This window comes from Lasioglossum baleicum, chromosome 10 (genome assembly GCF_051020765.1).
Source record: "Lasioglossum baleicum chromosome 10, iyLasBale1, whole genome shotgun sequence".
NCBI classification, from domain to species: domain Eukaryota; kingdom Metazoa; phylum Arthropoda; class Insecta; order Hymenoptera; family Halictidae; genus Lasioglossum; species Lasioglossum baleicum.
The window spans coordinates 5,158,705-5,172,845 of record NC_134938.1 but is presented as its reverse complement, the minus strand read 5'-3'; the positions used below and the strand labels follow the sequence as shown (position 1 = coordinate 5,172,845).

Below are 14,141 nucleotides of genomic sequence, written 5' to 3'. Positions count from 1 at the left end.
TTGGATGGTGAAAAGGTCGATTCTTTCATACCGATTCTTCGGCAAAGAATCGATTCAAAAGATCGATCTTCTCACCCAAAGAATCGATTTTCTGAAGAATCGAATGTTACACAGGGCACTTAATTTGTATAAAGTAAATGTAAAATGTACCATTTCCATCGCTACATGAAAAACTAATTTTCACAACATACTTCATAAATTTCATACTCTGTTTTCATTCATGAAATCGCTACACAATTATACAGTCGAGTCGTACCGCTATAATATACGCAGGAATATGCTATAATTATACAATGTGCGTGTAGTAAACAACGTAATAGTTACCTATTATAATTATTCTTAACAATGTGTACTTTATCACTATCTCAAACAGTAATAAACCGAAGATTTACATTTTAGGTTATCCTGTTTGTAAACACTGTGTGTGGAACCGTACCGCATGTACTTACAGTGCGACATAAAGAATTTAAGAAGAGTTCAAATAAGATTATGCTAAAAATGAATGGTGTCAACGAAAATTCACAGGATGATATTCCGGAAATTGTAAGGAATGCTGTTTTAGTTCATAGTTCCGAACTTCCAGTAGGAACACCTACAGTAAAAGGTTTCTATTTGTTTATATGTAATAATAAACTAACTGAAAGCCAAGAGTTTTGAAAATAATTGTTCTTTTTCTAGGCTACGATTGGAATAAAGGAATCGACTATCATGCTTTACTTCAATCGTATAAAACTTCGGGATTTCAAGCAAGGAATTTTGGATTAGCAGTGGACGAAATTCAGCGAATGATAAACGCTCGAAATATTCCTCTTAAAGATGAGGAAATCGATAATTTAGAAGATGACGAATTTATAAGAAGAAAGTCTTCATGTACTATATTTTTAGGGTACACATCTAATATGGCTTCTTGTGGAATTCGAGATACTATAAGGTTTCTTGTACAACATAAAATGGTCAGTATATATATCGAAAATGGTAGTTTACAGTTTAAAATGTTTTCTATCTTACAGGTCGACTGCATTGTTACTACAGCGGGTGGTGTAGAAGAAGATTTAATCAAATGTTTGGCACCGACATACATCGGAGATTTTAACTTAGATGGGAAACATCTTAGAGAACGTGGTATTAATAGAATAGGGAATTTATTAGTTCCTAATGATAATTATTGTTTGTTCGAGGACTGGGTCACGCCTAAATTAGATGCAATGCTAACCGAACAAAAAGAGAAAGTACATATTTAAAAGTAAGAAGGCAGTTATCTATTTCGTTGACATTGCTTAATTTATAATTTCATTTCTAGGGTACCCTTTGGACACCGTCCAAAGTGATAGCCAGATTGGGAGAAGAAATTAACAACGAAGCTTCGATTTATTATTGGGCTGCAAAAAATAAAATTCCTGTTTTTAGTCCAGCTCTAACAGATGGAAGCCTTGGCGATATGATGTACTTTCATTCTTTCAGAAATCCAGGCTTAGTGATAGATATATTATCAGGTATTATACGAAATTTGATTTTTCTTATACTCTAGCCGAGAAAGAAGATATGTTACATCTTTATAATTCTATTTCAGATTTAAGACGACTAAACACAATGGCTATGAAGGCAGTCAAGAGTGGAATGATTATTATAGGCGGCGGCGTTGTAAAACATCATATTTCTAACGCGAATTTAATGGTAATACGAAAATCAAAATAAAAAGATTATAATCAGTCGGTTGAAAATAAATTTGATTTTAGAGGAATGGTGCTGACTATGCTGTATTTCTAAATACATCGTCAGAGTTTGATGGAAGCGATAGCGGTGCTCGTCCGGACGAAGCTGTTTCATGGGGAAAAATTCGAGTTGACGCGAAACCAGTAAAAGTAAGTGTACGCTTTCATTGAAATGAAATTTTTCAAGTATATTAAACATCCAATTACTACTATCAATACTCTAGATTTGCGGAGAAGCAACGCTGGTCTTTCCGTTACTTGTAGGCGAAACATTCGCTCGACATTATCATTCCACAAAAGAAAAGACTGTGTCAGATGTTTAAGAAAAAAAAGAAATAGAAACGTGTAACTCGTAACAAAAGAGTTATTTCTTTAATTTCCTGTTGCGTTGTAGAAGGGGAAAACAACAGAGCATTTCGAAGTTTCCTCCTTTCTCCTTTGTCGTTCTCAATTCTTCTTCCTTTTTTTCATTAATTTTCGATTGAATTTTTGCCACATCTTCTTGTTTTATCCATAATACTCTTTATCTAGAATCGAATAGGTACCTAACCTGAAACGTAAAACTGAACTGAAGCTCGATTCTCATCGTAGTTGCAATTCACACCGCAGTATTAGGGACGCTGCTAGTAATTTTACTGCCGCAGTAATGGGCCCCTTCTTCGCTTTCTGATGTACGTAATGCTGAGGGCTTGATTTTTTTATTAGAAAGGCAGGAGAAGTTTCTTTTTGTATTTTTATTGTATCGAAATAGGTATCTAACTTCTAAAATAAAAAAACAATGTACATACAATCATGCGAACAACAGTCCTTTGGTGATCTAGATAGAAGGAAGTTTTTTTCAAATCTTGAGATTATAAAAATATGAGGATGGTCGACAATTTTGTTTGTCTCGCCAACGAGAATACATGCTTATCTTCAACAAAATGATAATTAAAGAGTACAAGCTTCCAGCTTGATTTGATTGTTTTATTTCGATTAGATGTAGCTACTATACGATAATATTTGAATGCAAAATTAAATATGTACATATACTATTTGAATAAATGTTGGAGGAAAGAGATTGAATAAGAAATTTGAATAAGGGAGCGTACGTTCTCATCGAATTGTACAAAAATTGATTCAGGGTAAAATATTTATTTTCACGTCGATCTCATTGGGAAGAGAGACCGCAGTAAAACGTACAGCCGCAGTGATAGGTACGTTTACCCTAGTATTTGATTAATCGCGTGGTGTTCGAACGGTTGCGGTTCTAGTGGCGATTTGACAGCGCAGCGCCTGCGCCATGGCAATTTTGTTGTGCGGCAGGTGTCGGCGGCGCAGGTTTCCAGGCGCCTCACGATGGTTGTGAATGGTGGGGGTAAGGTCGGCTGTCAGTTGTTTTCCGTTAGTCCGCGCTCGTGGACGGGCGCACGAAATCAACCCCCAACCCCTTTTGTCAAGATTCCCCATACTTTATGGTTTCTGTCCCCGTGGAATTGGTCGTCGTGAGGGCCGGCGGGCCAGACAAATCAACGGACCTCCACTCGCCATTCCTCCCGTTCTCATTCTCGTTGTTCAAATAATTCTTCGTTACTTTTAACGTTCGAACCGATCCGTCATCGTCGGTATGAATGATGATGGACGTGGAGGAAACCAATACCGCCTCCACCGCGAGTTCCTCACCAAGACCCTCCAGTCCTTCAGCAGACTCGACTTTCATCAGGTAAGGATCAGAAATCTCACGATGACGGTTACAGGGCGCTCAATTTGAATCCCGATGACGTTACGTTGGAATAAACCTAGTAAGAATCGTTCAACAGTTGTTGTACCGCAAGTGAGAGTGAGTGCTCTTCTATCGAATGCTGCTCTCTTACGCGAGCGTTCCTAAATGTATTCGATAATGTTTACAATATTTGGTTGGAGAGCGGGCAGATCTACAGGAAGTGTATATTTTTTGAAAGTGGGACATACTCATACTAATCCGCGAGAAAAATGGTCGTAAGTCTAAACGAGATTTTATTCGCAATTTGTTTTAATTCAAGATTTTCTTTCTTGCGCTTGCTCTTGTTCGAAATCATGGTACCAGCAGCCGGGCGGTGATCCTTTATGTACAAACAGGTTGGAAAACAGAAGTAACATCTTTCTTTTTTTGCTTGACACTTTGATTTTCGTGAAAATCGAGTTTGAATATTCATGTATTTCCTTTGAAATAGGACAACGAATGATCGTTTAAAAAGTTCATTTTTATTTGGGGTTTAAATCGAATAATCTTTTATTGCAATGACATTGCTCAAATATAATAATAAATAATTTCACCTGAATAATAGGTTATGGAAGTAACGAAATTCATTATATTGAATTTAGATATATGTTTACAGTTTCATACCATAAAGTATGAGGATTAAAGTTTGGCTGCACTCTCTTTTGAAATTTCCTTTTTAATTATCCTGTGACGTCAGTTGTGGCCACTTTTTCCCGTTATCTTGGTTTCACTGCGTCCAAAAATGTCGTACTTCCTTGAAAAAGAGATCATTTACAATCACTTTCTCTTTTGCGAAAATGTTCTCGGCGGTTTCGTTAGCGAGTTATTAACGTGGACCAATCAGAACGCGGCTACAGAAGACTTGTCGCGGAGTGGGCGTCAACCGTGATCCGATTGGTCCGTGTCTTTTCGTTAATAACTCGAAAACGAAGCCGCGGAGAAGATTTTCGCAAAGGAAAAAGCTTTTTCAAATCACCTCAGGAATCATCACTATCAAGTACAACAATATTGGGACACCCTGTACATGGTCTACGGTTGAAGTATATCCCGGAATTGCGACATTTTTGAAAGGAAATAATTACGTGTACCGTAGAGAAATTTTGATTTTGATTTTTCTAGTATACTCTTTCAACAACATAGCGTCCCCTAAGAATAGATACTCTAAGGAGGTTTGTTCGTACAGTGCTCGTGTTTCCAACACTGAATGCAATTGTACGGATGTCATTTAATAATGCAAACTTTAAGAGCATCGCGTCTCGCCCCAGCGTTCCAACCTTGCTTTTTATTCAGTCGGGTTAAAAATACAAGTGGTGAAACGTAATGCTACCAAGGCCTGCTGATTGATTTCTTTCGAAACGAATGATTATTTTCGATTAAAACACGTGTTAACTCCGTTGTCACTGTTGGGAATTTAATAATGTTCGCGTAAGATTCGTGTTCCCGTAGAATCGTTCACTTTCTGTCGGCACACGGTTTCGTCACGAGATTAATCGATAATTTCATTGATAATAATTAGACTGCGGATATTTATGCAAAATAAAAATTGTCTGCATCGATTGCAAGGAACAGAAACTAAATTGAATGTTATTTCTTCCCTTAATGATTTGAATAGAGGAGAAACATCTTCAACAATTTCCAATTTCATCTACTCAAATTTGCTGTGAACGCATCAAGATCCGTAGTTTAATCATAATAGTTGTAACAAGGCACAGATCAGGATGAAAACAACCGTGCGCGTTAACTGATAATTTATGTAATCCGACAACGAGTATACACGGTGTCCCAAAAATTTTCAACTTCCTTGATTCCTGAAGTCATCTGAAGTAACTTTTCCCTTTGCGAAAATGTTCTCGGCGGCTTTGTTAAGGAGTTATCGACGAAAAACACAGACAGCTGGGACGGACCCCGGCTCGACCAATGCCAACGTCGCTCTCAGCGGGGCCCGTCGTAGCCGCGCTCTGATTGGTCCGCGAGTTTCGTGAATAACTCCTGAACGAAGCCGCGGAGAACATTCTCGCAAAGGAAAAAACTTTTTCAAATCACCTGGAGAACCACCTCTTTCAAGTACAACATTCTTAGGACAGCCTGTAGTTTCTTCGGCGCGGATAATCCGATTTTGTTTATTGTTCTCGCGCGAACTTGTTGTCAAACGGAAAAGTCTGAGCCCCATTCATGGTTTACGGTGCGCGAATAAAGAAATTTCATTGAATACATTGTGCGGGGCACGAAGGCGGGATTGAATAAGTGGGTTTCGGTATAAAAGTCACGCGTTCCTTCCTTTCATCGTTCTGTAATGTAGCTGTACCGAAACGAAAGTCGATAGCTCATTTTAAACGCGTTGAAATTGCACTTCAATCTCAATTTGATCGATCTACATTGGTTTAGTTATCTTCTAGTGTCATCTCGGTTTGTTCGCTGTACGATTTCGAATGAAATTCTTTTCCAGCGCAGCGCCGCGGAAGACGAGCGCGTTTACGACGTTGCCGATTTCTTTTCCTTTCTACGCGCTTATTTTTTCGGCACAGCTGTATTGCGGAAGATTCTTTGTCCTCGCACATTCTCTTGAACAGTGTAGCAATCGCTCATTACGGTTCTCTATTATGCTTTATTAGCATGAACTAAGATAACCGTTGCTAGCTCGTCGCCGTCGCCATCGCAAGATTTATCTGGAGTTTGCGCCAGATTTATTGTTAGACTGGAAAAAGACGTTGGCTCGGAACTGGATCAGAGAATTTTATGTAAGAACGGTGTAATCGAATTAAGAATTAAACGACGAATTGACAATTATTTAAAATAGTATATTATTCCAAATGATTGTTATCGAACGCGATCGCGATGGACCGATTGTCTCGGTCATCGTCGCGGTACAAAGTTTGCCGCTCGATAATACGTACTTCGGTTTCCGAAATAGGATATCTATTCATAGAGGGAGTGAGTTCCCCTCCAGATGCCGAAGGTGTCGATCCGTGTCCCATCCTCTCGGATCTATCGGTTATTGATGGACCTTCGATCGCCTTTGAGAAGGAACCTCAAACACCCGAGGAAAATATTTGCGCGAAGAATTTTCCGATCCGACGACTCCCGGCCGTCTTGCGATCATTAGGTTGTTGCATACGAAATGTCCGATTTCTAACGGTAACGTCGGGCAAGACGGTATTTTTATCGAAATTGATTTATCGATCGAAGTAATCTGTCAATGAACTTGAAAATTTGAACTCGTAAACAACGATACAAGATGATTGTCCGCGCTACTTTTATTGGAAACGAATAATCTGTGGTAACCAGTGCACAACACTCGGAGAAGTTCCGTACTTTTACAATTTTAATATCAGCACGTGTTCGGAGTGTAGAGCGCTCACGAATTAGCAGAAAAAGGGAGGGTGGCTGGAAAACACGGTTTGGCTACTACGAGCTCTCGACCTTAACCCGCATTCTAAAGAGCTATACGAACACACGCTAGAATCAAAAGATTGTGTACGTTCGCGTGGTGCTACAGTGTGATCAGAATAACGTGCAGTGAGTTACCGTAATATTTGGACATTTTTAAAAAGACGATCACTCTTCTCAGACCGACCATACAACTTGGATTTTGTCGAGAAGTTGGATCGATCAGTGTACTACAGAAAAATGATTTTCAAGTCGTTTGGTCCAATCTTGAAAAAGTCACCATCTTTTTCAAAGTCTCCGATTATCACTGGCGAGTTGCTGTAATCTCCGTGACGTTGTTGGACGAATTATATTTCAGTGTTGCCGTTAAAATCATGGCCAGCGCTGGCACTTAGGAAACTTGTTTCAATATATCGATCCGTATTGTTCCGTTGTTTATATAGGGTGGGAACAGTTTCGACACGGTGTAAACATCAACGACGCTGAACATTTTTACGAATTTGATTTCAAGGTCCAAGATAAGAATGAGATTGATCATTATTATTTTTTCCGTCCGGGATGGCCGTTCGTGCGACAGTGCGTCGCTTTATGCCCCGAGTGCGAGCGATTAGACCCGAACCAATTAATCTTCGATTTTTTTCCTCCCCCACCCCGTCTATTTCCCATTTCGGCCGGTTTCAGCCAAATGCGCTTTCTCGGTGCAAATTGAACTCAAAACTGGGTCAACCCTGATTGCTTGGTTCGAGCCAGGGCCGCAGTCAAAGGATCTCCCCTACGCTCAAACAGAGCCGCACACGATAAGGACGCATCCGCGAACAAAATGATTCGGAGGACTGCACGACCCTGGGTCGAGGACTCGGTTCGTGTCGATCTTGGACTACTTTCGGCTGATTTCCACTCTTCTCTTCCACCTTCTCCTCCGCCCCCCTTTGCCGCCGTTACGCCGCCCATCCCGCCACCCGTTCCTCCCCCTTCGATTGAATACATAATAGATGTTTCCATTTCAGCGTGAAGAGGGAGCCGAGCACGGAAGAACCCAGCAGCCCTCTCGAGGCAACGAGTCCTGGTTCTATCCTGCGCAACAACAACGGTGAGTCTTTATTATAAATGATCTCGCCGGGTCCCTGGTCCAATTTAAGCTCGCGACTACGCTGACCTTGCCGAATGAACAGCGAGAACGAGACGTTGCTTATCGCACAATTGTCCTTATCATATTACTCAAAAAAGGCCCAGTCAAATTAGGCGTGGTTACCAGTTCACGCTGAAAGTTTAATCGCAGCTTATCGGCAGGCTGGAATGACACTCCAGATCAGCGAATTAGGTGGTGATTGCTGCAGTCAGCTTTTGTTGCGACTGCCAACAGCTATCGGCAGAAAGCGCTAATAACGCGTCAGATTATAACACGCGACTCTGATCTCTACAGTGAACGATAACGAATTAATAATCGGCCGTGTGTATTTTCGCCGGGCGGGCTAACAAGTGTCCTCAAAGCTCGCTCATCCGTGTGTGACACGTACATTGCTCGGTACAAGACCCGACCCCCGACCCAGTTTAGCCCTCGGGAGGGGGGGGGCGGTGGTTTCGGTCTCTCGACAGTGTTAAAGCTGGCGTTAGTCTAAATCCAATCGCAGTCGCGTTCCGTTCCTCTATACACACGCGTACATCCGCGATAATCTTTCTCGGGACGATGAATGAAGATGCCGCCGCTCTTGGTCGCAAAGTGGGTGGAGGTAAAATCGGGGTTGAGGAGAATGAGAACCGCTGACCAAAACCCAGTGGGATGAGACCCCAGCTGTAGCCGGTGTTGGATCGATTCAAAAGCGGCAGCAAAGCGCCCCACCCTATTATGTGTTTTCTTCAACCTCCCCCGACCCCCTCTTACCTTTCCCCTTCTGCTATCCTAGCTCTGCTACTTCTCGCGCTAAACCCCGAACCCCCTCGTTCCATTCCACCCCCCCCCCCCCTCCTGTCCCCCTCTACACCCGCGGAACGTGTACCGTTCCCCTGTGAGCTTCCTTTCCCAACCCACGCGACCCTCCTATCGCCCCTTTCTTTACCCTTCCTTTTATGCCGGAACGGTTTACGCCGAGCCGGAAGATCCCGGCGACCGGAAGTTCCGTTCTCCGTCGTTTCACCCCCTCGCCGGTAATTGAATCCCAACATTTCTTCCTCCCCGAAGACCGCCTTTAACGCCGCCTCGAGTATCCAACCTTTTCTACTCGACAATGAGACGTCGTCCATTCAAGGGATCCGCGCGGTCCCGCACCGGACAGTTTTCGAAAATTAGCGATTCCTGGTTTACCTTTGCTTCCGCGACGGGTTTGTGTCCCTTGAACGGATCCGCGCGGTCCCGGCCCAGACGGTTTTCGAAAGTTAGCGGTTCCGGGCGAACGCGATCTAATTGGAAACAGAGGGCTATGATCACGGACGGTTCATTTGAAATCGATTTGTTTCGATCTCGCGGGAAATCCGACGTCGTGCTTACAACGGATTTTTACCTCACCTCGAATTGTTGTTTCCCTCTGCTTCCGCGCGCCGGGTCTGATTTTTCGAAAATTAGCGATTTCGGACGAACGCGAATCGAATTGAAAAAAACGAGGGCTCTCGTTTTTCTCGGCGAGAGCTACGTTTCTCGGTGTAGCGGATCGATTCATTCGAAATTGATTTGTTTCGATCTCGCGGGAAATGCGACGTCGTGCTCACAATGGATTTTTACCTCCCCACCCCGCTCCCCACGGATTGTTGTTTCCCTTTGCTTGCGCGACGGGTTTGTGGAGCGAATTTATTTCGGTACGCAAATGTAGGTGGCGTAATTGAATATGAATAAAGCGAATTTAGCGACCGTGCCGGATGCGCTGCTTAGCTATTATTTTTTCAACGGTTACCCTGTTATTCAGGGAATGAATGTAGCCAGAGAGCGAGGAGATAGATGCTCGGAATTTCGTAACACTCGTCAGATCTCCTCCTCCTTCCCCTGTTTCTTGGTGAGGTAAATTATTCGAACTGTGGCATGCTGCTCGGCCAATTCGAAGCAACAAATGTGTAAATACAAGGCTGGGTTCTGTTTCAGTGTATGAGTCCTCTGATTCGAAATACGGCGAATAAAACTGTAACACTTGGGAAGAATTAATTAGTCGCAGTCTCCACTGTGTGCGTAATCAAACAGCTGTACTAGCTTGGAGCAATCTGATCCCAATGTAAAATCGAACCGGTCTTGTTGATAATTCGGATAAGGGTTGAACCAACATCGGCCGCGATTATACGCGTCCTTATCGCGTAAATGGGAGGTAGAATCTCGAAGCAACCCCTACGATACCAGGATACGTTCAACATCATACTCGGGCGAGTCAATTTCATCGCGAAACTTAGTTACGGTTTTTTCTGTGGTACTTTCACTTTTGAGATATTGTCGTTTAAAGTTTTGGTCACTAATGCTTTCACATGGGACATCGGTTAAATCGCATTATATTTTCGAGCCTTTCGAATTTGTTTCCATGACTTTCTTCCTGGTACACGCGTCAATGTCAGGACCGTGCGGTAGATTTTCTCAGTATGATGCAAATCTTCGAAATGCAGCCCTTTAAATATTTTTTCTTTAAAATAACCTTCGATTGTGAGTAAAACAGAAAATGCACAGAATGTACGAATACTATTCTTATTTTTAAAGTACAGGGCGAATCTTGCAACATGACGACTTCAAGTAACTCCTAAGTTCTTTGTTGCACGAAGAACTTTTTCTCTTGCGTCATCTTGCGTAAAGATTCGAAATTATTGAATGGTTCAAATTGTATTTCGCTGCTTATGCCGCCTGATGCGGCCGCATCTATGAAGCTCGATTAATGCGTAAACTGAAATTTTTTGAAATTACGACATGCTGCGTTTTTCTTTGCATCCACAAAATTGGCACCGCGAGTCTAGGTACCCGCTCAAACCAGTCATTCCAATCGACACCGATCGAAAAGCTTTTCTGTCGAGCATCAAGCATCTCCGAGGTTTTCGTAGACAGTCCGTTGCGGCGGCCGATCGTTGGATTGCGGGTTACCAGCGGAGTCCGCGTAATGTAACGTAAGTACAGGCCGAACCGATCTGTATATATACACGCGCGGATGTAACCGGTTTCCCAGGTTCATTACACCGGATTGCGCATCTCCTTTCCCGACAAGTGTGCGGCCGTGTGGTGACCGGCAGTCGACAGGACTTACTTACACGGGGACTTCATCCCTTTCCCGTGAACGCACCTCGTCGGCCATCTTCTTCGATCCGATCCGGTCGGTCTCGATCAGGAAACGCACGATCCTCGCTGGAACGAGATAAGTCATCGAACCGATCAGCCGAACTCGATCGTTCGGGTCGATACCACCGGGACTTCCCACTATGATCCTTGCTCGCGATAACATCGATCTAATGGTCTATCGTCGATCGATCTACCAGCGATCTCTTCCGTGCCGGTATAACCGGCGACAAGAGGTCGTGTACCGATCTACGTGGATATCTTTGTCTTACGGTTGGAAACCGTGATAATGGAGACGATAATGTCATCTATCTCGTCGATACTTGCAATGCCCGCTCTAGCCTGGTAGCATCATCGAAGTGTGCTCGCACCAGTCTATCAAACCCGTCCTCTCGACGGTGTTAACGACGAAACGAACGTAACTCGACGAACTTGGCGTTAACTCGCTTAATCGTTACGCCGGTGTAATTACGTTCGACGACGCGCCGCGCTGGCACTACTCGGTTCGGGCTAACGACTGCGCCCCGTGTCCCTGTGTGCGTCTCCTCTCGCGCGCGACGATTAAAACCGAATCGAGATACCAGGAAATGACGATGGGACCTCGTCCTCCTCCTCCTCGTCGTTGTCGTCGCGCAAGTTCGCCTAATTGAATCGTCAGAATTTGCGAACGCGATCGTAACCCACCCGTTCTCTTCGCCGCCTCGCGTTTTCGTCACCCCCTTCCCCTCCCCCGTCCTCCACTACCAAAATTCTTCCAACCCTCCATATGTAACCGTTCCATCCCGCACGAGCAATCATGCACATGCATCTCCCTCGTTCGGTCGCCTCTCAACTCTTTCCGTGCATCGCGAAATTTTCCCCGGTGTTTCCTTCTTCGTGTCTCTTTCTCGCGTTCACGGTTGTCCCCGCGGTGTCCCCTCTCCCATCGCGTCGACACGTTCCATCGTCTCTGTCCGTTTCTCTCTCTCGAGAGTCGCGTAGATGAGACGCATAAAGTGCCGGTACAAATTCTGTTTTAGCAGCGGGTCGAACACGGCCGACCGTTCGGCTCTCCCGGCACTTCTCGGTCAATGAACCACGGGTTGCTGGCGAACCCAGTTGGTCCACTCGTGTCCCCCACCCCAGGCTTCATGGTTTCCTACTCCCCCCTCCCCCTACCTTCCTCCTCCTCCTCCTCCTCCTCCACCACCACCACCACCACCTCCACCTCCTCCCTCTTCCTTCGACTCCCTCCCAGCGTGTCCATGGTCCACGCTACCCCCACCGGACCGTACAAACGACACGGCTCACCTCCAACTTCAGCCTCCCCTCTCCACCCCTACGTGCTATCGTGCCTCATCCCCTCAGTCCCCTCGATACCACAGCCCCTACCATCTCCAGAACTTACCTCCGACCCAGTCATTTAATTCTTCGTCCTCTCTCTCTCTCTCTCTCTCTCTCTCGCGCGCGCTTGCTCTTTTTCCTCGGTCGGTCTGTCTGTTCTTCCTGTCTCTCATTCCCCTGTGCACGAACCTTCTCTCTTTACCCCTGTTGCTGCATTACCATCGTTACCACCTCTTCTTTCTCTTGGTGCCCACCACCACCTCGTCCGTCCTTTCACTCGCTCACCCTCTCGCGCGCTCTCTCGCTCTCTTTCCCTCTTTCCCTCCCCCCTATCCCGCTGTTCTCCCCTACCTCGGGTGCACGGCAGTCCGCGGAACCCCGCGTAATGGAAGAGCGTGGGGCGCTACGGAGTCGGGCGAGTCGCGCAATGCCGTAACACGTACGACGGAACGACGGTTTTACTTACCTCACAGGTAAGACTCTCTCTCTGGTCTCGCGCGCGCGCGCGCGATCCCGCTCTCGCCCTCTCTCTCTCTCTCTCTATCTCGGTGATGCTGCCGCGCGACAAGGACGACATTATACACGGTGGATAGAGACAGATAACGCGGTTGGATCGCGAGCGGGAAAGAAAGTGAGAGAGAGAGAGGGATCGGGTGGAAGGAAACTAGAGGAACACGGCGATAGAACGAACGAGTTGGAAAGTCGCAGGGCGAGAGAGGAGAGAGAGAGAGAGAGAGAGAGAGAGAGAGAGAGAGAGAGAGAGAGAGAGAGAGAGAGAGAGAGAGAGAGAGAGAGAGAGAGAAAGAGACGGAGATAGTCTCGGAGAAGGACGAAGACCGAGCATCGAGAAACACACAGACAGAACTCGCTCTCGTCACTCGCGCGAGAGCGAGCGAGTCAGCTCGCGAGTATACACCACCGCGACTCGTGACAAACGCACGTGATCGTAATAGGGCAGCTCGCGGCTATTTGCCCGGTACCATCCCCTTTCGCCGATCGGGCCCGAGCATCCCTGTTCGCTTTGTTTATCGAGATTATTCGCGCGCGCGGTCGTCACCGTCGTCGTCGTCGTCGCGTCGCAACGTCTTCGTCGTCGTCGTCGTTCGCGTTTCCCCAACACGTCTGCCGTGGATTCTGTTTTGTATCCCGCGGTCGGTCGGCGCGACGTACACGGAGACACACTCGGCGATCCCATCGATCGCAGTGGCCGCGATTGCCCGGTGATCACACGAGCGGAGCAGATCGGTGACGACGATCGAGACGTGTGTTACTGTCCTCGTCATCGGTGTCGTCGTCCTCGCTCGACGTCACACGCGACTCTGCTCGCGTGCACGGACAATGATCCGAATGGAATAGGATCGTTACGGAGAGCTGGAGTGACGTTCAATGTGTCGGATCGAGGTGATCCAAAGTGGAACACCTCACAGGGACCGATGTGCATCGATTCGACCGCGATTTCTCGTGTCCTTTCCGATCGTTCCGTTCGTGTTTCGTCGTTTTCGGTGGACTCGCCAGGATCTAGGGATTCTGTTTAGTGGTGAACAACGATCCAACCGGGAACAACCCAGTCACGCTTCGCGGATTTCTGGCCTCGTCATTCTCTCCGGTGTGTGGCACATCATCCTCCTGTTGTCCTCCTGGAAGGACCAGGACTCGATCCTTAAGCCCGGCCCGTTTAAAAACTGCCATCGAGAACACCGCCCGGCTGGATGCCATGCCGGCGTGTTTTCAGCGGCGAACCGTGCAG

General features: G+C 45.7%; 2 protein-coding genes across 4 annotated transcripts in view; both read left to right on the top strand.

Annotated features, from left to right (window-relative positions):
* The first annotated feature begins 65 nt into the window (after positions 1 to 65).
* On the top strand, positions 66 to 2,174 carry Dhps (Deoxyhypusine synthase). Its single transcript, XM_076432373.1, has 8 exons — positions 66 to 295; positions 400 to 604; positions 679 to 953; positions 1,011 to 1,229; positions 1,301 to 1,493; positions 1,571 to 1,674; positions 1,737 to 1,862; positions 1,937 to 2,174. The coding sequence occupies exons 2-8, from the start codon at positions 490 to 492 to the stop codon at positions 2,033 to 2,035; spliced, it is 1,131 nt and encodes a 376-aa protein (XP_076288488.1). The 5' UTR covers positions 66 to 295; positions 400 to 489; the 3' UTR covers positions 2,036 to 2,174.
* Positions 2,175 to 3,090: 916 nt separating this feature from the next.
* The window catches only part of Eip78c (Ecdysone-induced protein 78C), a 119,838-nt gene continuing 108,787 nt past the window's right edge, over positions 3,091 to 14,141 (top strand). Inside the window, exons 1-2 of one of the 3 annotated variants that reach the window (XM_076432370.1) lie at positions 3,091 to 3,414; positions 7,848 to 7,930. In XM_076432370.1, the coding sequence (XP_076288485.1) occupies positions 3,323 to 3,414; positions 7,848 to 7,930 (175 nt within the window). In that variant the 5' untranslated portion in view covers positions 3,091 to 3,322. The other 2 variants (XM_076432367.1, XM_076432368.1) reach the window with 2 other exon arrangements.

Coding starts and splice junctions, on each gene's coding strand:
- Dhps (XM_076432373.1), top strand. CDS start 490: ATGCTAAAAATGAATGGTGTCAACGAAAATTCACAGGATGATATTCCG. Junction 605..678: donor AGGAACACCTACAGTAAAAG/GTTTCTATTTGT, acceptor TTCTTTTTCTAG/GCTACGATTGGAATAAAGGA. Junction 954..1,010: donor TTCTTGTACAACATAAAATG/GTCAGTATATAT, acceptor TCTATCTTACAG/GTCGACTGCATTGTTACTAC.